Source organism: Abrus precatorius, unplaced genomic scaffold, assembly GCF_003935025.1.
Source record: "Abrus precatorius isolate BTA unplaced genomic scaffold, Abrus_2018 Scaffold3, whole genome shotgun sequence".
In the NCBI taxonomy this organism is placed as follows: Eukaryota; Viridiplantae; Streptophyta; class Magnoliopsida; order Fabales; family Fabaceae; genus Abrus; species Abrus precatorius.
In genome coordinates, this window is record NW_020874373.1 from 29,472,190 (window position 1) to 29,498,545 (window position 26,356).

Genomic DNA, 26,356 nt, shown 5'->3' on the forward strand with positions numbered 1-26,356 from the left:
TCATGCTCATGAACTTTAATTTTATAAGATTTAACTCATGAAAAATATTTACAATTATCAATATTTATTGTTAAGTGTATGGTTAAGATAATAGTTATTACATTAATATTTATCAATATATGTAGAATACAACAACTTAATTTATCACTTATTATACACTTATTTGATACGCTTGTCAAAAGATCCAATAAAGGGGATCAAATAAAAATGGAATGGATCAAATTAAAATTAGATGAAAAAGAAAGAAAAAGAAAATAAAAAAAAATATGAGAGAAGAAGCACAAAGAAAGGAGAAGTAGAAATTAGGAGAGGAAGAATAGAAAATAAAACTTTTAGAGAGTAAATCAAGGGTGGAATTGAGAGAAAAAATAAAATAAGAACAAGACTAAAAGGAGAGTTCTGAAGCACATAGGTATGACCTCCTTCTCCTGTATCTCTTAGTTGCTACTTCAAAGTTGAATTCACATTTGATTTACAACTTAACTTGTTTAACTTAACTTGTTTAAATGAAGTTTCTCCAAATTTGTGAACTGCTTGATTGATAAAACTAATCGATGAATGGTAATATTTTGATTGACTTTGGCTGATTTGATTGTAGTCTGCATCGTTGAGTTTCACGTGCTCCTTTTCATTTTATTTCTTCTATTGCGTGCAAATATACATATATATGGCTTTTGTCTTGATTTTATATTGCTGTAGTAAAATAAAAATATATTAAACTATACTTTTTAACTTGTTTGAATATTTATATTTTTAATTATTTAATTTAATAATATTAATTAAAAAAATCATAATAATTATAAATAGACAAAACATCATTTATTTATTAATATTTTTTTTATTTTTTCTAGTAAATTTTATAATAGTAATTATATTAAAAATGACGATGAAGATATGACATAAAAGGTAAATAAGCTCTCTAAATTAAAGTCTTATGTTAAAAATTTTCTTTTATTTTTTTTTATTATTATTATTATACATTTGAAGAAATTAAATAATATGTTTACTTTATGTATATTAGAATTTATTTAGTTTTTAGTTTTAATATTTAGTTCTTTAAGTTAAATTAATTTTTTTAAATTTTTTATGTCTTTCTAAATAATAATAATAATGGTAACGATGATGTGAGTAAAAGAAACATTAAAAAAAATAATCATCTCTCTTATCATATTCATGTTAATTTATTGTCATTTTATTTATTTATTTATTAATATTAATATTTTTATTATTTTTATTATTGTATAAGATTAATATAATTTAATTTAAATTAATATTTTATTATTTTTTATTTTATTTTATGATTGATTAATTTTTTTATTGTAAAATTATCTAATAAATTAATCTATGTGTACCTAAACTATCTTAAGTCTTAAAAGATATATAATTATTATTAAAAATAATTATATTTTATTTTTAAAATACTAAATACTTACTTCTTTTTTTTTTGGCTAAAAGAAGGAGCTAAACGCTTGTAGAACAGGCACAACTGTGTCCTACTAGTCCAAATACTGGAGGCATCAAGACAAAGGAACAAGAACAAAGATTAAAGAGGATTGTCCAAACAAATAATGGAGCACATCTCTTATACCCCAAGTTTTGCAAGCCAATCAATATATTGATTGGATTCTCTATAAATATGACTAAACCTAACAAGTTTGATTTGACTTAGTAAAGATCTAATGTTAGATAAAAGACAGGCCAAGGAATGAGAATATGGTTGAACATTTAGAATAAGATCCAAAGCTTGCTTAGAGTCCCTTTCAATCCATATGCACTGAATATGCTTAAGGAGAACCAACTTGAGACTCCAAAATAGAGCCCATAACTCAGCTACCCAGAGGAGTAAAAGGAGGGATGCTACCATGGAATCCAACAATAAAGTTTCCCTTATCATCTCTAATGAGGCCTCCATATCCAATAGAGTTCATATGCAAGGGGGTTGATCTATCTACATTATTGAGTTTGAGGTGACCAAAGCTTGGAGGAATCTATTTCACACAAAACCAGAAACATAATTAGCCTTTTTTTTAAAAATAAAGTAATTAAAGTCCCAAATTATTTTTTGAACTAGCTAAAGGGTAGAATAGAGGAGTTCTGAAATATGAAAATATTTCTATCTTTCCAAAGATACCAAATCACAAAGCCAAACAACCTGTTCCAATCAGGAAATTTATTAGGGTATTTGTTGGAGAGATTGTTATTAATCCAATTATGGAGCTTGTTGATTTCATCATATACTGACATAGGGAGGAGCAAGCTTGGTGATTTCATCATATACTGACATAGGGAGGAGCAAGGATTGCATTGTGTATGAAAGGACACTCGAGACAAGATTGGGTTAGAGAAACCTTACCAACCATGGATAAAGACTTTATTTTTCAAGAGGCTAATTTCTTTCTAATTTTGTCAATAATATAAAAAAAATCTTATCTTTTGGATTTATGATAGCTAACAGGAATATCAAGGTAAGTTTATTCCCTTATATATTTCTTCTTTAAATTATCAAACAATTAATTTATTAAGTCATCAATTAAGTTAAAATTATTTTTTATCTAAATAAACAATTATTTCATTTATTTATCAAAACATATTTTCAGAAATAGTTCTTTTTTTTAATTATAAAAATAATTTATTTATTAATAAAATTAAAATTACTTCACTTAATTACTGTAATAATTTACGATACTAATATATAGTTATTTTACTTTTATATATTATAAATCATCAAATTTAATATGTATCAACATTATCTTACGTGTAATGATATTTTTTTTTTATATATAAGGGAATTAAATTATAGTTGCTCTACCTTTTTCTTGTATCAATATATATATTTTTTATCAACATTATATATTATAGTTGCTCTACCTTTATATATTACCTTAGGTTTTAAAGAAGAAATATATAAGGAAATTTCAACCATAATGATATTTTTTTTGTGATATATGAACTACTTTTAGTATTTTATTAACTATAGTTATAACTTATTTATTTATTTATCTATTAACTAAATTAATAAATTGTATATATACCAAAATGTACGATTTTAGATGATAAATAATTATTTTAATTAAAATATATGAGTTTCTAGTCTTTTAATAATTCACGATTAATATATATAATCTATGTTCTTATTGAACTTTTTGTTTCCAATAATTTTGGATCTTTTTTTTATATTAATTTTGGATCTTTTGTTATCTACATAATGTATATTTTAAATTTTCTTAAAATTAAAGTTAAACTATATGTTTAGTTATTATAATTGTTACACGTTTATGAATTAATTCATACACTTAAAAGTTTTACATTTTAATTTATATACTAATATTTTTATTACATTTTAATCACTACTGCTACAGTATTATTAAACACTAAAGACCAAAATGACTAGGACTAAAGCATGACAAAAATATTCATAAAGATTGTTAAAGCTTGCAAGAGGGCTTAAACACTTTCCCAATGCATCGTGGGCCAGAGTGAGTTTTAAGTATGTCAATTAATCTAGACTTTCGACATTAAAGAGATCTCCATCATAGATCACAAGCAACGATGCAAACATACTTGGGCATCATATCAAATTCAAAAACTTTAAGAATATTGAATTGAGTCTTTATCACTGTAGGTTGCCTAATTTCTTCATTTCCATCTAAAAGGGAGACTTTCCATCATACTTGATTTATTCATATTTTCTTTTTTTCATCTCATCCAATCACACGTGACGAAAAGCTCTTCTTGCATTTGAATATTTGAGATCAACTAATATAAGAACAACGACAATTTACAATTAATCGCACTCGTAATATAATGGAATTGATGACAATTGATTTAACTCGGTGGTTCCTCCTGCATAATGTTTTCTTATCCGTTTAAGATAAAAACCTGAGCTGGTTTATTTCTACCGCTAATAATATAATTCGTTAAAGAATACATCTTATTTCCCGAAACCAAATCTTGTATCAAAAGAAAACGCTGGTTATTGTTAACAAATAAAAGAATTAGGCAAGAACTATGCATAATATATATTTAGAGAGATACATGGACGTAGAAAATGGAATATAATTTGATTATTTGCTATCTACCAGAATCAATGGACTTTGTACTCATGCTAATGGAGGATAAATACTCTGATGTTGCAACATTTATCATAGACGTGGCTTCTAAGAAACCTAAGCTCTCGCTGCTTCTATCAGAAACAGTGTGTCTCCAATCAGCAATGTCAGGAAGAAGGTCATCAAAGTTAAGGTACCTTGTAACTTGTTTCATGGTAGGCCTATAATCTGCTCTATGATGGGTACATAGGAGACCCAACTTCAGAACCAATTCAGCTTCTTCCTCATCATAAACTGAATTCAGCCTAGGATCAACTACCTCTAGAATTTGACCCAGATGGTAATTTTCAATAACCCAATCCAGCAAGAAAAATTGATCTGATTCAATAGGTCTCTTACCTGTGGCCACTTCAAGGAGCACAACCCCATATGCATACACATCAGTTCTTGTAGATGCCTTTCCTGTGCGTGTTAACTCTGGTGCAATATACCCAACAGTGCCAACCACTTTGGTTGTGTGTGATACTTGACCATGATTATAAAGCCTTGCAAGTCCAAAGTCACCTAAACGAGCATTCATGTGTCCATCTATTAGAATATTACTAGTTTTCACATCCCTGTGGATCACCACTTGCTCCCACTCTTCATGCAGATACAATAGCCCAGCACTGATTCCTTTGAGAATGTTGAATCTTTGGTCCCAATTCAAAGCAAAATTGGCATTAGGATTGTATAAGACTGAATCAAGACTCCCATTTGGAATGAAATCATAAACTAGGAGTAGATCATTCTTTTTCTTGCACCACCCTTGAAGGTTCACCAAATTCTTGTGCCTCAACTTTCCTAAGCTTTCAATCTCAGCAGAAAATTCCCTCATACCATGAAAAGGGCTACGCACAATCCTCTTAATAGCAACCTCAACTTTTGTGGTAGGTAAGACACCTTTATACACAGCACCAAAGCCTCCAACTCCAATCAGCTGGCTCTCTATGAACCCCTTTGCTGCTATGTGAAGATCTTTGTATCTAAACCTGTGAGGACAATCCATCTCCCAGTCCTCAAGAGCCTCAAAATTCACGTGTCTCCTATAATATGTTTGCAAAAATAGAAGACACAACAAGGTCAAGGTCAAAACAGACAAGATTCCAATTGCAAGCTTGAACCAAGGAAATGAGGATGGATCTTTCTCCTTTGGTGGTGGCTTTGGAAGGTTAGAAATATTTAGTGAAGGGGCAATTCCATTCACTACAAAGCTCCATCCCAAGAGATAATGAGAGCTTATTTCCTTGCCCGTTGATGCTGAGAAACCAACATACATGTTTTCCTCCATAACAGTGTCAAGTTCAATGTGATGATTGTGTATAAGTGGTTTGCTTGGTCTTGGTAACGGTAAAGGAGCTACTGTTACATTCAGAGCTCTCTTTTTACCGTCATATTCTATCCAAGCTTGGACAGCATCAACCTTGGCCATTCTAAAATCATCCTTTACATTATCTGTTCCTTCTTCAATATATGCAGCTGGTTCAGTAATTTTTGAGTTCATGCCGTTTACATTTACACCAATATGGTTTCCTTCAGAGTCAGAATCACCTTTATAACCATTTACTGTGTCAAATTCAACTGCAAAGATGTGATTTGAGGCATTGCCATCATTGGTGGAGTTAACAAGACCAAGAAAATGGCTAGCCTCAGCTCTAGGAAATTTTGTTGAGGGTGCTATGGTGAAGGCAAGGCCAAAGCCACCAGAGCCAGAAATAGGCGACACAATTGAGAAAACAAAAGAGGTACTAAAGGAATGGGCATTTGGTTGGAGTGAATGATTTGTTTTATCAAGCATTTGGAAGGGTATGGAATAGAATGCATGGCCTATAATATTGGTTGAGCTGTTGGTGAGCTTGAGTAAACGACTGGTTTTAATGATGGAAGATCCTTCAAGAATGAGTTCATTGTTATCACTGAATCCTTCAAATACCAAAGCCTTGGAGGGAACTTGGTGTAGGAGAGTGAGAAATAGGAGGAAGCCAACAAAAGTTGCTGAAGCCATAATAGACTGGAAGAATAAAGCAATGCTAAGAGATACAGGCATTGGTTGATTGCAAGTGAATCAATTGTGGGGGCCTTTTAAGTACTGAAGGGTCAAAGCCATGAACATGCAAGGGAAGTCTGTTATATAATGCCAAACTAAAGGGTGTATGTGGGAGTGGAAAGCAATGCAAATAAACAAATAATGATTAAATCATCATTTTGGTTTCTAAGATAATAAATAATAAATGTAAGATAGTTTAGTTTTTAAAAATTTAAAAATATTATGTTAATTCTTAATTTTTATCTTTATATATTATTTTAGTTCTTAGAGTTATTTATTGTAAAAAACACGTTAATTGAATGTCGAAGATATATAATTAATTATAGGATAAAAATAACTTTCATTCTAATTTCTGACATTGTCCTTGACTTATATTTTAATTCTTAAAATTATCATTCATAAGGTATTTTAATATCTAATATTTAAAATTTTATCTTTATTATCCTTCTTCTTTATTTTTATCATTGTTGGACCGTTATTGACAGTCACTTTTGATATTTACATTCTCTATTAGTATTTTTTTAAGCTTCTTCTAAAATAATATAGTTACCGATTAAGATTAAGTATGTCAATTTTAAACTCTAATAAAATAGAAAAGTTGAGTTTAAACAATCTCTAAGTCTAAGTAAAAAAGTGAAGGAAACGAAGTTGAAAGTATTAAAAGAAAGATAAGGTGATGTTTTTAAAATTTTAAAGATTAAAGTAACTTACTCTTATGGTTAAGTAGTGCATTTTCTTTGAAACTCTAGCAGCCAATCAAGTAGTAGCAAAGAATAGAGACCCTTTACGATAATAAATGTCCCGGCGTGACACACCACAAAAGATAAGAACCACAAGCATCTGGAGCAAAGAAAGTCTACAGAAAGTTGATATGTATTCCAAGGACTCTTCCATTTTCACAACTTCACATTAATTGGCCTCGTTAGAAAAAGATAAGACCCAAAAGAGAACCCCACATGCACCCATATTTCACGATTATGGCAATTCACACAATCACTTGAATTGACAACTCTAAATTCCAAGAAAATGAAGACAATATTACAAAACTAAGAAGACCGCAACCGTGTTTGATGTTTATCAAGATGACACAATAAATAATCTACGTTTTTTCATTTAATATTTTAGATAAAAAAAATTAATATTCAATAAGATAAAATCATATTTAAGTAATAAAATCATTTTTGTTACATTTAATATAATTTTTAAAAATATATTCTTATTTAACTTGTTGACATTTTAATAAAATATATATAATAACAATAAAAATATTTTTATTTATATATAATGTTAAATTATGATTATTTTATTTAAATTTTCTTAAAATATTTTTTATTAAAATAATGTACATATAATATTTTTTATAAAAGGTATTAAAAATATATTTTTAAATAATTCCTTTTAAAAATTCATAAAATATGAGTAAAAATAATAATAAAAACAAGAAATTCAAGATTTATTGGCATTCAATGTAAAATTTAGACACTTATACTACTTAATAATTTTATAAAATGTAAAATTAACTGATTTAATTAGTTTAAATATTTCTATTAAGCAAAACAATTTTATATGAAAATTAAATTAATAAATATTTTATCATAATACTTTATTTTGAATATATGATATATTTTTTAAATGTAGATAAATATTAAATTTTGATTAATATAGTAAATATTGTAAAATTTAATAGAATTAATCATCAAAATATTATAAAATGAATAAAGGGTTTCATGGATTAATTAATATATTATTAAAAATAAAGCGATTGACTTATATTATTGTGAAACTTTGTATTTTTCTCCTGTCAATGTCTGTGAAAACTCCTCCTCGAAAACCATAATTTTGGAACGATATCATAAAAAAATAAGGTACATTGAATAAACCTATAAAATACATTTATCGGATCATGTTAATTAATAAATGTTAAAAATAAAATACGATAAGAAAATTTCTCTAATTATATTCTTTTATTATGAATAATAAGATTAAAATTTTAAAATTATATAAATATTTTAAAAGATTGTGTAAAATTTCTAACTAGTTAGGCAACATTACATGACTTTAATTTTTGTAATTTATATATAATTATATAGTCAAAATTTATTCGTTGCAGCCTCATATAACAATAACCTTTTCCCTAAATGCATTCCCTTTATTAGTATTAGATTAATTAGTATGAAAATAATGACAATCTATACAGTAATATAATACATCTTACTAATACTAATAGATAACTTTATTACTACAGACAATTAATGTATGATGTCAATATAATAAATATTATAATGATTGTCAACATTAACGCTAAAATATTTATACTAATTTTCTTTTGTCGGTTACTAAACACCATTCTTAAGTGAATCATGGTATTACCATTTAATCATATATTGCTTAATTGTTTTTTAAAGCCAGAGACCACACAGTGTTCTTAGGTTTAAAAATTCTTAAAACTAATCAATTTTTATGATTTGTGATTGTCGCTGACGTGAGAGAACTTTGTATATGATTATAATTTAAATATTTTTTTTATTAAATAAATCTATTACACGAATGTGAATGCATTTAAAGCCTTTATATATTGCTTAATTTTATTTTTTAAAGTAGACTTACAATTATTATTTAGAAAACTTAACTTTTGCAATGATGCAGTGCTACACAGCACAAATAGTTATACACGAATTGACTAAGAATTCATTATATTAGTAGAATAGTTAATTTAAAAATAAGGTAGACAAAAAATTGGCTAAGATTAACGATATTATTAATTGTAACTATTTGTCTCGTATTATTTTTTATAATTAAATAATAATAATATAATAACAATTAATCACGTTAAAGTATATTGAAATTCTTTATATTTATAAGCATATGTAGTGTAAAAATATCACTACATATATTCTATTAAATATTTTAAATTTTCTATTACACATTTGCAATTCGTCATAGACAGTCCTAACTAAATTTTACTGCACATTCCATATGATCTATTTTATTCATTCTAATTACTTCTTGATCGCTTCAATGATTCAACCAGTTAATGAAAGGCAAATAAACATTAACGCAACGTAATAAATTTTTATAAAAAAATAATTCAATATATTTATGAAATCATCTTATATATTTTTTGTAATTATTTATATTAAATTATATATAATTTAAATTTTTATAAATAAATAATTTAAAATTAAATATATATTTAATATTTTTAAAATATATTATGTTTTAATAAAATAATGAGAAAGTAGTTTTTAATTTTATTTTTTAATAAAATTTTATAGAATTTATCTATTTAATAACAATATTTGTTCCAAAAATCAATTTAAATCGGTTGATTTAGTCGGTCATATAACCCGTCTAAGCCGCATGCTAGGTCAAAAGTGATAAAAACTTAATATAAATAGGGTAGAGTAGGTGATTTTTTACTAGAACTAGCAAACCTACAATTTAAAACTAGATCTTTCAAAAAAAAAATTCATTTATGTTTTAACCCATTGATTTTTTACTAGGACTAGCAAACCTACAAATTGATGCAAAATCAATGGGTTAAAACATAAATGAATTTTTTTTTTTTTTAAAAATCTAGTTTTAAATGGGAGAAAAAGTAAAAACCCATGAAATAAAAATCATTGTGACGTAGGCTATTAAGTACTAGCTTCAACACAGACACTAAACACGATATGACATAAACATTGAGATATAGTTGATGTCCAAAATATAGGACATCAATATATATATATATATAAGATTTGTTTGTTCATCTTCTTAAGACAAAGTTATTAGACTTTACAATTTTCATATGATATCCTAATAAAAAAAAAATACTAAGAGACATTATTTCATAATGTAAAAACTTTGACTCTTTACAAAAAAAAGTTTCAAATAAAAAAATGAATCAAATCTCTTACGGACTTGACCTCTTTAATCATCATCATTAAAAAACATAGTCACTAGCTCCGGTTCATTAGTAGTGTTTGGTTCTATTGTGAATATAGATAAAAATTTTAAATATTATGATAGGTGGATGAAGTATATTTCTCTGACCTTAAGAGGTTCAATTGATGATAACTGATTAATTTGAGATATTATGAAATATAATTGATTGTATTACTCGATTTGGGTTGAGTCCATAGGTATTCGATCTTTAGCAAAGTTGTTTAGTTGGTAGAGGAATTATATGTGCAAATTGTATGATGGTATGGTTGTAAATTTGATTGGAAGTCGAGTATATGTCCTGTTGTGAAAATATTTGAATGGAATTGAATTTAAAAAATATGAAATTTTGATGAGATGTGTGTTCACAATGCAAGAATTGTGGCTAATAAATTGATATGACTGTAATACAGGTATTGTGATATATCGACGGGTGTGTTCACAATATATGTATCGTAATACATTGAATTATATGGTTATAGGACGTGTATTATAACATGCTGATCTATGAATAATATATGAAGTGATAAGAAAGGAATTAGTGTGAATAGTCACAACAATACATTAGGAGTATAGAATAGGGAGTCGACTATGGAAGTTTGGGGAAAACGTAGGTGATGGATGACATTCGCTAAATGTGCACGATTTATAAAGTTGCGAATGCATCAAATGGCCACACACGCATTTCTTGTCTGACACTTCTGACTGTACTTTTTCTAAGGGGCTCTATAAGTGTATACGTTGTATCCGTATGCATGGATTAACCGACAACTATTCACCTATTGTGTAAGACCTCATGAAATGTTGAAGGCAACTATGGAATGTGATCACATTGTATAAGAAATTTTTGAGTTGAAACTGAAAGGAATTGAACATGTTATTGATATGTATAAGAGTGATGAGATAATTGGATCATAATTAATGATGTGGAGTTTTATTCAAGTTGATATAAGCATTATCATAGAATGTGATGCACTTGAACTATAAGTGATGACTGGATATTTTATTAAATTTTATGTGAATATGATATGGAAGTTTATCGAGATTAATGTATTTATTTTGCATATGGATTGAAGAATACATTTTCTAATACAAAAATTATACTTGTTGTTATGTTTTAATGATAAGAAAGGAACTCATTCTTACAAAATGTTTTAGGTATCAGGAATGACGGTTAGGAACAAACTTTCAGTGTTTGGGCATGGATTGGAACTGCTCTTAGAAAATGTTGTTCATGATGATTTTGTAATTAAGTATTTTACATTGTATATATATAGTTTGGTTAATAGTTGTAAAGAGAATGTTTTCATATATAAATATATAATTTAAATTCAGTATCTATACACTTTGTGTTATTTTAATTTGGTAATATTATCCAATTATAGTTAGATTTTGATCCATTTACTGCTTAAATTAATCGTAAATATGTTTGGAAGAGAAAATTTTGGATTTCTCACATTTGAGAATATCCAATTTGGACAAGAATGAATTTATTCTTTTGATTTGAAGTTGAAAAAGATTTAAATTATTAGTTTTAATTAATAAATCAACAAAATAAGTTGATTTGTTATAAATTATTATTTATTTTTCAAAATTTAAAAAGTAAGATGTTACATGTACAACACAAGGAGTCTAATAAATAGAAGGAAAATCAACTTCAATTATTAAACTTGTTGCCTTATATACAAGTGCATTATTAATCATAATTTGCATAACATTTTAGGGTCCAACCTCCACAATAACATCTCTTATTTGTTTGGCTATAAAATCTTTGTCTTTAATCTCATCCAAATTAATGAGACATTCTTTGGGGATTACTCCATCCATCACTAGCACAATGCTAACACCTTTTTGACTCTGTGTTTTTTTTTAATTGGCTCCAATAGTCTCTCGACATGTCTTCTTCCATTTTGAAACAAACTTATTCTTAACTTATTATAGTCTCGAGGTTGATATCCACTTATATAATTGTTGGCAGCAAAAGAAAAAGTTCTCCTATAATAAGAATTTTTTGCTAAATGAAAAACTAATCCCAATAAGTAAAAACATCCTAGCAATTTCATAGTTTAATGCCTCTCTAGCTTGCACGTTTAAAGAATTTTCTAGTGATTCTAATGTTTTTCTTTTTTTGAGATCAACACCATCGTTGTTGTCCATGGGTGATTCATTAGAAACTAAAGATAAAAGGACAAATTTTAGTTTTAGTTATCTATCCTCAATGTAGCCTCGTTGTTTATCTTTTTTACTTCAACAAGCTTTGAGGGTGTGACCTTTCAACAACCTCTAACCCTTTTTCCTATAATCTTCAATAAATGTGTCCTTACTCTGGTCTAAGATACATTAAAAGTTAGGTCACAAAAATTGAATTTGACTTCATAATTTTTACCACTTTTACCTGCACTTTTTACCTTTGTAACATAATTTCATAGAGGTTTGGTGTCATCATCTTATAAGGATTGACTAGAAATGCTCATTTCTACAAGAATTGCATACAACTAGTTTAGTTCCTATTTATTTCAAAATGAAACAGAGCTATTAAAACAAAAACAAAAATAGAAATGAACATAAGACAAAAACAAAAAATAGTGAAACAAATGAAGGAAGAAAATAAACTAGAATCGTAACTTTGTAGAGTTGAAATGTAAATGTGTAGAGGAAGGAAGGAAAGGGAAGAAGTTTTAGAGATGAAACATAAATGTACAGTGAAAACGCTCTTTAACAGTGAAACAAAGATGAAACAAAAAAAAATGATAACAAAAAATAGAGATAAATAAAGCACATAAACAAAAATAGTGAAACAGAGATGGACAGAGTACAGAAACAAAAAAATAGAGATTAGCAGAACATATAACCAAACCAGTATAAATGATAGAGAATAGAGATAAACGTTGATTGGAGAACGATGAGTGGTGATTGGAGAATAGTGAATGGTAAGCAAAGGAAATGTGTAGAGGAAACACAACAGTGCGAAGAAGAAATGAAAACATGCAAAGGAAGGAAGGAAAGAAAGAACGAAAGGAGACAATTTTTGTGCAAATGAAACATTTTTTAACCTTTTAAGTTTTAACCATTTTTTTAAAATATATTTTTTGGTGTCAAAGTTGTGTCTTGTCATGTCAAGCAGTGTCAAAGTCGCAAAAAAATGTTTTAAAATTTAGACACGTGCAAAGCAACGTTTGACAAGTGTTTAGGCCGTGTCGCATCAGCATTAGTGTTAGAGTTGTGTCCAAAATATAGACACTCTACCAAACATAGGTGTCAGTGCTTCAGAGGTTGTAGGGAAGAGCTTTTTCCTTCCTCTTATTGTTTCAAATTTTTCTTCCTCTTATTGTTTCAATTTTTCCTTCCTTATTCTTGATTTGCTCTATACAAGAGAGAAAGTATGTTGTGTAAATCTTAAGATTGACCATTGCGATTGCAACTCACAACCTTTATTCAAATTTAGGACTAACATCTGTAACATGAAGTTCACACAACTCCACCATAAGCAACGCACCCTACAAACAATAGACAACTCCTCTCTCTGCAACGCGAAAATGACAATTTGACATAACTTTGTCATAACTCTGTCACTACGAACACGATGCTGACACTTTACAAGGTTGCAATGCAACGCTGATGCTTGACAAAGATGCAATGCAATATAGACACTCTAATATTTTGTTTTGGATAAAACTTTTTACTACTAAGCAAGCTTTATATTGTTTAATAGAAACATCTAAGTTATATTTTCTTGTAAAAATCTATTTAGAACCAATAGGTTTTGATCCTCGAAAGTAAATTTACTAAAGCTACAAGTATTACATTTCAAAAAAAGAATCAATTTCATTTTTAACTTCTTTTTTTCAATATTTAGCATAAGAAGAAGAAATAGCTTTATAAAAGGTTAAAGAATCATTGTTGGTAAGATACACATAAAAATTATTTTCAAAATAAGTTTCTTTTCTTTATCTTTTACTTCTTAAATATTCATTTGAGTTTTTAAAAATATCAGACACAATATTTTCATAATCATTAGTCAAAGTTTCTTTTGAAAAGTAATCTATTTTAAGAGAAAAAATGTGTTCTAAAATTTTTGCATTTTTAGTCTCAATAATAAAATTACAATTAAGTACATCATTTTTTACAACGAGAAATCTAAATGCAACACTATGTTTAGCATACTCAATAAATATATAATTAGAAGTTTTAGAACTTTTTTTTTTTTTCTCTTTTTAGGGTCAAAGAACATAACTTTAGTTAAACACCCCCACACTTTTAGATAACTTAAGTTAGACTTATAACATTTTCATAAGGTGTTTTACTTGAATTGTTTATAAGGAATCATGTTTTATATATGTCTAACAAATTCACCTCAGAGATTATATGGAGCAGAAGACCTAATTAGCATAACATTCATAATTTCTTTTAGGATTTTATTTTGCTTTCTACTATCCATTAGATTTTGGTGAGTAAAGAAGAGTTATTTCATGTATTATACCTTTTTTTTCACTAAACTCATAAAAAAATATAGTTATTATCATTATCTCATCTAACTCTTTTAATTTTTTTATTTAATTAATTATCTACTTTAGCTTTATATTTTAAGAACATCTCAAAAGCCTCATCTTTACTTTTAATTAAATATAATTTGATATATTTAGAAAAATCATGTATAAAGATTACATAATATTTTTTTACGACCTCTAGTTATTGTCTTTTTCAAATCTTCATGTAAAACGATAATAATCATCAAGTAAAGTAAAAAAAAAATATTTTTCAATAATAAGTGATATGATAATAGGGTCCCCGTATGTCACAGTGTATAAGATCAAATGCATGTGAAGGAAAATGATTGTTTGAGACAAAAGATAACCTCTTTTGTTTAGATAAAGTACAAATGTTACATGAATATGAAAAATATGAGTTAGAAATAGAAAAATAAAATTTTGAATTCAAAAATTTTAGACATGTTAGAGAGAAGTGTCCTAGTTTATGATGTCAAGTTTCTGGCTGAACTTTATTTATTCAATAACATACCCCATTTATTGAATTATTATCAATTATGCAAGATGTAACAATCTCGAAAACATATAACTCATTAACTAAGTCACCTTTCATAATCATTTTCAAATGTTTATGGTCCTATACAAAAAAGAAAGAGCAATGTTAACAACACACTCTTTGTAACACATTTCATATTATTGGCTAAAATTTATTGAAAACTACAAAAATCATGTATATTTTTTAGTTTTTAATAAATTTTAGTCAACAGTGAGGAGTGTGCTAGAGAGAATGATTGTTAGCATTCCTAAAAAAGTGAATTGTTAGAAAAAAATAAAAGATATATCATGATTAGTGAGTAAGGCACCGACAAAAATGGTGTTAAGATGAAAAGTTGTAATATAAAAAATATTTTGAAGGTGAAAATTGTGACTAAGTTTAATAGTGCCAATAGCTAAAATAGAAATTTTAAACTTGTTGAGTAAGGTGATAAAAGAATTTGATAAGTTTGAATAATGACTAAAAAGGGATAAACTGCAACAAATGTGACAAGTGAAACCTGAATCCATAATTTAAGATTGAGAAAGAAAAACTAAACTTGAATGAGAAAAAGTTGAAAATAAACCCTTGATTGTTTACATTAATGACTGTGTTATCATTAGATGTAATGGTCTATGACATGTATGAGATAGTAGAGACATCAATAACTTGCATTAATGTAAAAATAGAACAAGATGAATCTTAGATTGTTGTGATGAGACATCAATGTGATGAATAATAGCTAGACTAATCTAATTATTGGATTTATTCTTAAGGTATCCAAAAAAATAACCATAAATTTTGTAACATGTATAAATGGTATAACAAATAAGTCCAAAATAGGTGCATTAGAGTTGATATTTCTTGAAGTTCTTCTACTTTTGATTATTGTATTGTTTAGAGTTGACATCAATAAAAATAAGAAGAGTATTAGTTGTAGATAGATTGTACCAACCTCTTAATTTTTTTTTCATTTTTTAAGATCAAAGAAAACACTCAATAAATAAGTGACAAATGATCTTGCATTAAAATTTGACTTCAAATTTAATTGTGTTAAGACATATGGGAATACCATCACATATTCTTAATTTGCATATTGAATTAAGAGTTGTGCACCTCCATAAGTGTAAGAACAGAATGGGCAAAAATCAATTAATTCTTCCCAAAATGGCCTTTAGTTTGGTGAGCTATTGTTTTACAATCAAAATACCTTGAGTAAGATGCACTAATTCTTTACAATACCCTGAGTAAGATGCACTAATTCTTTACAAAGTTGATATGATCTTGATCTTGAATGCTGTTGAAAATGTTCCTATAAGTCATCCCAAATTGAAGTTGTAGATTCAACAAAAATCACACTTGCCACTAATTCTTAGAAATGTAGCTAAGAATCCAAGAACTAATTATATTATTGTTTCTTTCTCAAGTAAATAAATGGTTGAGAAAGTAAGTCATATACAAAGTCAATTTTATTTTTGACATTAAAAGTAATCCTCATAGAATGACTCTATGTGTTATAGTTATTACCTACAAGTGGCTGAGATACTAAAACTAAAGCAGAATGATCTGAAAGATGTAAAAAAAAAAAAAAAAAAAGCTCAAAGAATTATTTATACAATTGATATTATCTTAGGTTACACACTCCATCTGAAAAAAAAAAAAAAGAAGTAATGCATCAAATATTTTTCAAAAACTTCAATCAAACATCTCATTACAGAGAAAGAAAATTGAATGCTAACTAAATTAACTTATTTTAACTACATAAAAGTATGTCTTCATATTGATCATTTCTCTTAAAATGTAAATGGATACTACATGATACTTTGGGAAATAAACTTCACAAAACTCAACGATCAAATTTATTGTTTTATAGCATAGAACTGTAATGGTAAAAAAAATTTGTTTGTAATCAATTCGGTTCAGATTAAAAATTATGCCAAGGAGCTTGGAGCTAGATTCTCGTTCTTCAAGAAAACACTCGGTAAAATTGGTGTATCTTTTTCCTTCAAAATGAATCTAATAATTTAGATGCTTAAAAGGACTTTTTCAAGTTGTTTTGGCACAAATTAAATTTTTTTTTTTAATAAGTTGATTAGTTTTGCATGAAAACTCCAGCTTAACAGGTTACAAAAAAGGTTAAGAAAGAGAGGGATTCAATGTTCAAATGATAATTTGCTTCATGTTTTTTTGCTATTCTAATGTTGAAGAGTCGTCTTCTCACCTTATATATTCATATAATCGATCTTATGTTTGGACCAAGTGTAATATATAATTGGCTTGGTTTCACTACTATATTACCTTTGGACTGGAAATTTCAATTTATTCACTGGCTAATTGGTTTGCTTTTATGGTCTTTATAATTGCATTGTAATGATGCCATTTGTAATAATGTTGATTTTTTATTCTGATAAGATTTTCCCGTTGCTTGCAAGTTAAAGCTTTGGTTATGGATTTGATAATTAGTTATCAAACCCTTCGCGATATATTAAAAAGTGCTGTTAGACATATATTTCGAATGTGAGGGTTGGGATACTCCTTATCCTCCAATTAGTAATTTCTTTTGTTGATAAAAAAAAAATTGTGTTTTTCTCATTTTTGCGAAAGGATGAATGAGATTTCTAAAGCATATTGTACTTCCTCTTATCATATTTATATAAAAAAATAATAATATAATTAAAAATAGGCTTATTTCTTAATTTTTTTTTAAAAAAAATACTCTTATAAATAAAATTGAAAGAAATATCTCTATTTTTTTCTTTGGCTTTTTGCAGAGGAGTTAATAACTCGAATTAATTTACCTTTGGTCAAAACGAGTATATTGAAAAGGATTTCTCACAGTCGTTAATTAATTAACATTTTTAAAAGAGAAAAAAGAAGAAGTAAACACCAAGAGAGTCCAACTCCTTTATCATGCAAATATCTTATGTTAAGACTTGATAATGTTAACGTTACGTAAACACGTTGATTCATATTTTGGATGTTCTCCATTTCTACGTGCTTATCTTTTAGATAGGAATATGCAATAAAATTAATGCTTCTCCAATTTGTCAAGATCGCGTATGGTTTGATACGTAGGAAGCAGTGAAGCACAGCATATTCCAATTTTTATAATATGCATAAAATTATAAATGAGAGATGCTGCTTTAAAACTTGTACTTCCAAAGTCAATATAATGTAATTAATTAAATATACTTTGCTAAACAAAATAAAAATATACACGACGCAGCTTCTAACTTTTCCTGTTGAATGTAGGTCTTGACTCTTTGAATATAATGAGTTTATTAAGAAGGTAGCGATTATGCTATAAACTTTTAATTATTGATTGTTTATTTAATAAGTTTTTTGAGTTTGATTAAACCCTTAAATAATTATTTATGTTATAAATTGAACAATAAAATTTATTAAAATAAATTAAAAACAAAGTTCTTTAAATAATTTATAAAAAAATGTTTATACTGTAATTTTTACCACAAAGTTTATTAATATAAAATTTTTTAAAAAATTAATAACTAACTAAATAATCTTATTGAAATAAGTTTTCAAATGTTATAAAAATAAAAAATTATTTGTATAAACACTATAAATTCTTTGAAATACACCCTTTTTATACATTAAATAAGAAAATGATTTCATATAAGACAGAGAGAGTGAGAGAGTTACTTTTCCTACTTCTCTTTCCCCTTCCATCGTAAGACATCTAAATTAATAACTTCTTCGTCACTTTGACATTCTCTTCCTCTTCTCATTTAAAAATAGGATCTTAGGTTGATGCAACGACAGAATGTCGTCGCAAGGATTGGAAATAAGAAAAACATTAATTGATACAAATATATATATATATATATATATATATATATATATATATATATATATATATATATATATAAAACACAGGAATACATAGGTGATAGGCAACAGTTTTGTTGAAAGAAATTTAATATTTTAAACTGCATCCTAATTAATAAGCATGCGTCTCTCAATAATCTATTTGATGGGAATTCGTCACTTTTCTCGTGGAATCCCCAGAAATAAGAAAAACAATCCATCGTTCAGAATTTAAATTTTTTATTTGTACACTAAAAAGAATTTAATCAAGCATGATTTGTTTTAATTTTTCATGCACACATATTTCAAAAATATATCTTAAAATTAACGAATTAAAATTTTTTTATCTCATTTTGATGTCCAAAAAATATTTTTCTCTAAAATATTTAAAGAACAAGTAGTTATACGTGATAAAATTTGGTCAAATGCAGATAATTTTCTTAACTCTTCAAAATAAGTTAAGAGGAGTTTGAAATGGTTACAATATTATATTCCAACAAAATTTTAATATTACTCGTCTTTAAGATATATTTTAATATCTCAAAATTTAACTCTATATGTAGATATTATATATATAAAGAGATGAGATAAGTTAATCTCAAGAGTTTTTTTTTTTTTTTCTCTCTTAATCATTCTTTATGAATATTTAATTTTATTATTTTAATAAATTGAAAATTCTTCTTGAATAGATAAAGTATATAAAAACTTATACAAATGAAAAATTAATTAATAGTTTTTTAAACAATTGTAATGTATAAAATAATTTTTAAAATATAAATAAATATTAACAATAACATTACATATCTAAAACTTTATGCATTACCAACGTGTTAGTATCTTACATTATTCAACAATTAAATTAATAAAATTTAATGTTTTATAAAGATTTATTAAGTAAAATAACTTTGTCAAAATTTATTATTGAAGTAAATTAATTTTAGCACTTTCACACGTACATGTATATACAAGTCAATATTTATCAACAATAAGTGTTAAACTTAAACACGTATATTTAATAATATAAATATAATTTATTTATATAAATATTAGTTTCATTTTGTTCTTAATATTTTATTTTATTTTAAATAATAGTATTTAATTTATAATTTAAAGTTTAGTTAGAAAACAAATCTTAAAATTAGATTGAATAGAACTCATTTAATACATTATGATATTAAGAATAAATTTTAATATATCAATTATTTTTTAATACTAGAGAGTATTCATTGAATAATAAATTTATTAAATAGTTGAAGAATCATTATTCAATAAATATTCTTAAGAATATTGTATTTAAAAAATTGATATAAAAAAATATTAAAAAAGTGTATCTATGTCTATAGATCAATTTTTAAATATTTATTTATTAAAATATAAAAAAAGATAAATGATGAAATCAAATATCAACTCTAACTTCAATATTTTTCTATCTGCATTAAATTCATTTTTCAAATTATTGATACTCTCAACTCTTAAACATTTTTTGTAAATATCATTATTTATTATTAAAAAATTTAATTAAAAAAATAAAAATTATAAATATTTTTACTAATCTTTGTGAATATAATAATTTTTATTTTTTTTACTGAAATAAAAATTTAGTATGTTTATCAAAATTTCAACAATATTATTTTATATTTTTTTATAAAATATAAAATTAATTAATTTAACAATTGCATCATCTTATATTATCTTCTTAATTATGTATATTAAATTTTAAATAAACAATTGTATAATTAATTGTATATTTTCAAAAAGTTAATAAATAATACAAGTATCCATAAAATGTTAACGGCATATTTTCTTTAGTTGTCTTACATAAAATAAGAAAGTTTGAGATTAAGAAAATACATCTCTACGGAAAACGAAAGCAAACGAATATAAGTACATTATGTCTTCTTCCGATTAAATTAACACAAGATTTAGAAGCAAGTTATTGACTAATTCTTTGGCACTTAATTTAAATACGTTTCAACCTTATCATATAATAACCCTTCTTCTCATATCTGATCCAAATAGTTGTAAGCATTAATTAATAACATATTATTTTACAGAAATACGCACACTGCCTAAAGAAGTCCTCTAGTGTCCATGCAAATATCTTAAAATGGTTTATAAATTCACGTAGGTTTATTGCATTGACGCTTTGGCTGTTTGAACTAGTAATTATCTTCAAAATTAAATGTTGTGAGTTCGTATTAATCAGCTTCTTCATCACTTTAACTCCCTTCTTATACTCCTCTCCTCACTTAAAAATAATTTAAATAGGATTTAGGTTAATGCAACAATAGAATGTTGCCGCAAGGATTGGAAAATGAAAAACACTAATTAATACGAAAAGTATACACATGAAATCATACGAATGCATATATAGGTGATAATTAATTTTGTGGAAAGCAATTTTATATAAGGACTGAATGGTACCTGGGGTTTGTGGGATCGAAGGAAAGAAGAAAAACAATTCATCATTCCTAATTCAATTTTTTATTTGAACACTAAAAATAATTAATATTATATATGATAATATATAATTGTTTTTATGTTTTTATATACACATATTTCAAAAGCATATTTTAAAACTAATGAATTTAAAAGTTTTTCTGTTTTAGTTATCTCATTTTGATGTCAAATTTTTTTCCCTTTAAAGTATTCGAAGAACAAGTAGTCATACATGATAAAACTTGGGCAAAAGAAGATATAATTCTTAACTTTTTCAAAGCAAGTCTTGGGAGAGTTTGAAATGACTCAATGACTGACATCTCTATTATACTTCAACAAAATTTTAATATTACTCATAACTAGGATATATTTTAATGTCTCAAAATATATCCCGATTATATAGCAAGATTATTTATATTAATTTTGAGGATAACATAGTATAATAAGTTAGCATCATACTATCTTTGGTTGTTTACCATAAAATAAGAAAGTTTGAGATATAGAAAATACAAATTTAAGGAAAACGAAAGGAAACAAATATTAGGACATTGTGTCTTCTTTCGGTTAAATTAACACAAAATTTACAAGCAAGTTCTAGACTGATTCTTATTTGGCACTTAATTAAAATACGTTTCAGGCTTGTCTCATAATAACTCTTCTCATGTTTGATCCAAATAGTTGGAAACATCGATTAATAGCATATATTATTTTACATAAATACGCACACTACAAAAGAATTCCTCTTCTATTCATGCAAATATCTTAAGGTGGTTTATAATCTTCGCGAAGGCTTGTTTTTTTGACGTTTTCGTTGTTAGAACTAATAATAATCTTTAAAGTTAAAAATTAACAAAATCATTAAATGTTGTAATTTCTAACAAAATTTATAATTTATTAATTGTTTATTGTGTGTTCAAGGATACCCGGTAAAATTTTATATAATAAAAACATTAAAAAATTACTATTTTTTAAATGATTCAGAATATTTTAATATAATATTTAAATTATATAAGAGAGATGCATTGTTATGAGTATCGAAAGAATTGTTATGTCGCAGACAAAATCACTGCCTGAAAGCAATATTTTGACGATCTCATATGCCCTCTAAGATTAACGGCCACAAACAAGATTTTTAATAGCATGTTTTTAACATCTAATGAATTTCAAATTTTAATAGTTATAAATAATTTTTTAAAGCAATTTTTTTCTTATATCACACTCATGTCCCACCCTAGCGGCGTGTGTGAATGTTTAATTATGGTTTTAAAAATTAAAACAATTAATGTACAAATAAAAAAAATGATAAGATTTCGAATTACTCATAACCTAGTCTAGAATTCAAGAGCTTCTATAAAATGACAATAATGTTATGATTCTGAGGTATGCATGCCGGATCAGAGTTCTATAAAATGATGTAATTTGGTTGAAACATTGTTTTATTTGTTGACCCATTTTACTACTTCACATTATTAATTGGAGATTGTTCAGTTTCGAACTTTGAAAAGGTAAGCAGATTTGATCCCATTTAATGGAGACCGCCACAAGAAAATCCCATGATTAGTGATCTAATCAAATAACAACTTACTTTCGAAAATTCCAGCCAATGAGACAATCTAGGTTTTTTTGTTATTATTAATTAGACTAGAGATATTAATACTCCCCTTATGTGATGTAATAAAAAATATTTATTCTAAAATGTTTGTCATATTAAATGATTAAATAAATTATTTGCATAAAAAATAGGTGAATGTTTAGTTAACATAAATTTGTAATAAATAAATTAAGGTTATAAAAAAATTATCAACCAATACATTTAAAATTAAGCTTTTGTTTCTTATAATTAAAATTAAAAAATTTTGATAGTTGTTTCTTATAAATATGATTAGAAGTAGTATTATTTTTAATGTAAATTATTTTTTATTAAAAATAAGAAAAGAAAATCATAAATTTGCATGTCAAAACAATACTGAAGATTATTGCAAAAAATACTTTTCAAACCCTCTGGGAATTATTATTGTCTTTAAGGAAAAACAAGATATACTAATCTCGTGCCTTCTAAGGATTCAGCTCGATTCCCCTTATCCCAATTTTCGTCCAAGTGGAGAGAAAAATAAAATAAATTAAAATCATATGGCTTGATATGCCTAAATTGATGATGATCTGAACTCATTTTAAATAAAATTGATAAGAAAATTACAAAATTAAAATAAATTTTAAAATAAAAATTATAGAATTATTTTCTAAATTTAAAATTATATGAATTTTAAAATGTAAGTATTTTAATTATTAATAATGAATATATTACTCTATTAACCACACACTTGAGATAAAAATAAACATTAAAATTGAACAAAATTAATAATAAAAATAAAATATAATAATAAACAAAATTAAAGGATCAAATACCTAATTGTAGAAACTATTTATCTCATATAAATTAAGAGATATTGTTTTATATTTTGTTACTTCCCAAAAATTGAGTTGATCACTATGTTTATTGTATCTTTAATTAAAAGTTTATTCTCTTGGAGAAATTATTTTAAAGTTGTCAAAATGTGTTACAATCCATGAATTAATTTGACTTGTAAGAGGATTGACATATAATTTATTCATATTTTTCTGCTATTCGACTCTTATCCACCAATTCTATTGATTAACCCGTGATAAGCCAAGTCAATTCATAAGTTATTATTATTATTATATTATAAATGACTAAACCCAATAACCCTAAAAACTCATTTGATTAATATGGTATGATATAAAATAATAGGATATGGGAGTTAGATAAAAGTTGAGTCATTCAAATCAAACTAATCTATGTTAGTATTTTAATTTTTTAATCTGTATTTTAATATTTGGGTTCTTATTTATTTTTTTTATAATTTTATCATATTTTTAATTTGAGGAGCTAAGCTCCTGAGTTGATGACTTAAATCAAGTTAACATTTTTTTTAATTCACTCTAAACGTGAGACAGGTTAAGTTGACATATAATTAAATTAAATTTGTAACTCGAGCAAGCTAAATTGACCTATTTTATCAACTTTAATACTCTCTGATTCATTTTATAAGAAAGAAAATGAAGTATTTTTTTTATTATAAAAAATAAATAATAGATTCAAGATGTATTAATTAATAATTTTTTATATCTTTTTTTTATTAGTATCATTAAATATATAAATTATTAATTATATCATTTTTAAAATAAAATTTATATTTATAAAAAATATAACATATTTAATTTTTTTTTTAGTCCTGATGATTTAATATTTTATTTTTTATAAACAGGATTAGAGGAATTATTTTAAATGAAAGTAAAAATTATTTCACATTTTTTTATGACTGTATTTTAATGGAGAAGAATAAAACTAAAAAAAATTAATAAATATGTTAGTTGATATAAAAAAGAATGATAAAAATATAAATATGTGTAATTAGATATATAATTTAGTTAAATATTTATCAAACAAATTTTTATATCATAATTTATATTATAAATTTATTAAAATAAATTAAGCATAACTTATTATAATAAAATATATTTAAAATATTAAAATTAATTATAATTTTTTTATAAATAATCTAACAGCTTTGTTTGTATGTATTGAAATGGGAGTGAAATAAAATAGAAAGGTAATAAAAGATTTCAATAGTTTGGTTGAGTTGAAATAAATATGTGAATGTTCAGTGAGACAAACATTTTTATATTTCATTTTTAGGCGTTCAAAAAATTCATTTTGTCTGATGCAACTGTTTTTTTTTTAATTTTGTGATTTATTAAATAAATTTAATATAATTATAAAAATTAAAATATTTTTTTAAAAAAAAAATTTGGATTAAAATTAATTTCTTATTTTAACTTATTTAAATAATACATTTTTTAATTTTATTTCCATTATATTTATGTTTTGCTAATATTTTTACTGTATTTTTTATCTTATTTTTTTTTCTCTCTATTTTATCTCTTATTTCACTGTAATTAAAAATAAATTATAAAAGTTACTATCATACTCTAACTTTGTCTTGCTTTTAAAAATACTCTCACGTTTATAAAAAATAAAAGATTAAATTATCAGAAAAATAATTAAATCACTTATATTTTTTATAAATATAAAATTTATTTTAAAAATATATATGATATTAAATGATGTAATTAGTAATTTATATATGTAATTATATTAATAAAAAATAGTATAAAAAGAATTTAATTATTAATGTATTTTAAAATTATTATTTATTTTTATAATAAAAAAATATTTTATTTCTTAAAAAAAAATAGAAGAGAGTACGTTGTGATTATGATTAAGAAAGGATAAGACGTGTCACTCTGTTTAGGAGTTTTTCACGCGAAGACATTGTACACTTACGCTATACGTACACGGTTATGCAGAAGAACAGAGAAACTACATCATCGTTGAACTAGTATTTCTCATGAATTGATTCGTAATTACGTTGAAAAGACATGAACTATTAACTATTCAATCATTTCATTAACCGGTAATTTGGGGCTCCCACAATATTCCCTATTCCATCGAAGCTGCCAAAAGAAGAAGAAGACTTTACTTGGTAACAACCTTGTTGGAATAATACTTTTAATTTGGGTGAAAGTGATTGGTGGGTTTCCCATGCCTATCATGATATGATAATGATCCACAAACAATTTTCTTATTTTATTTTTTACCATAATGCGATTAGAATACATTATATTAGTTTATTTTAGAGAATGTCCAAGGCATGGTGTGCCAGTAATATCAGCTCAAAATAAAATAAAAAATGATAGATTAAGATATAAAATAAATGTGTTTGGAACAAGTAAATGGTTTAATTCAAAAGTAATCACTTATATAATTTTTATTAATTCAACATATTAGAATACCCTTGGATCATATTTGTCTTCACATTGTTCACCAATATTTGTTTCTACTATAAATAGTCAAACAGGATCACTCCTCAAATCAACTTTAGAACAAGACTCTCCTCCTCTGTAGTGTAAAAAGTCCGTAGTTAAG

At 25.5% G+C, this 26,356-nt stretch overlaps 1 protein-coding gene across 1 annotated transcript; it reads right to left on the reverse strand.

Annotated features, from left to right (window-relative positions):
- Window positions 1–4,005: 4,005 nt before the first annotated feature.
- Window positions 4,006–6,181, reverse strand: LOC113863642 (lectin-domain containing receptor kinase VI.3-like). The gene has a single exon (XM_027497287.1). The coding sequence runs from the start codon at window positions 6,133–6,135 to the stop codon at window positions 4,072–4,074; it is 2,064 nt and encodes a 687-aa protein (XP_027353088.1). The 5' UTR covers window positions 6,136–6,181; the 3' UTR covers window positions 4,006–4,071.
- Between the last annotated feature and the right edge of the window lie 20,175 nt (window positions 6,182–26,356).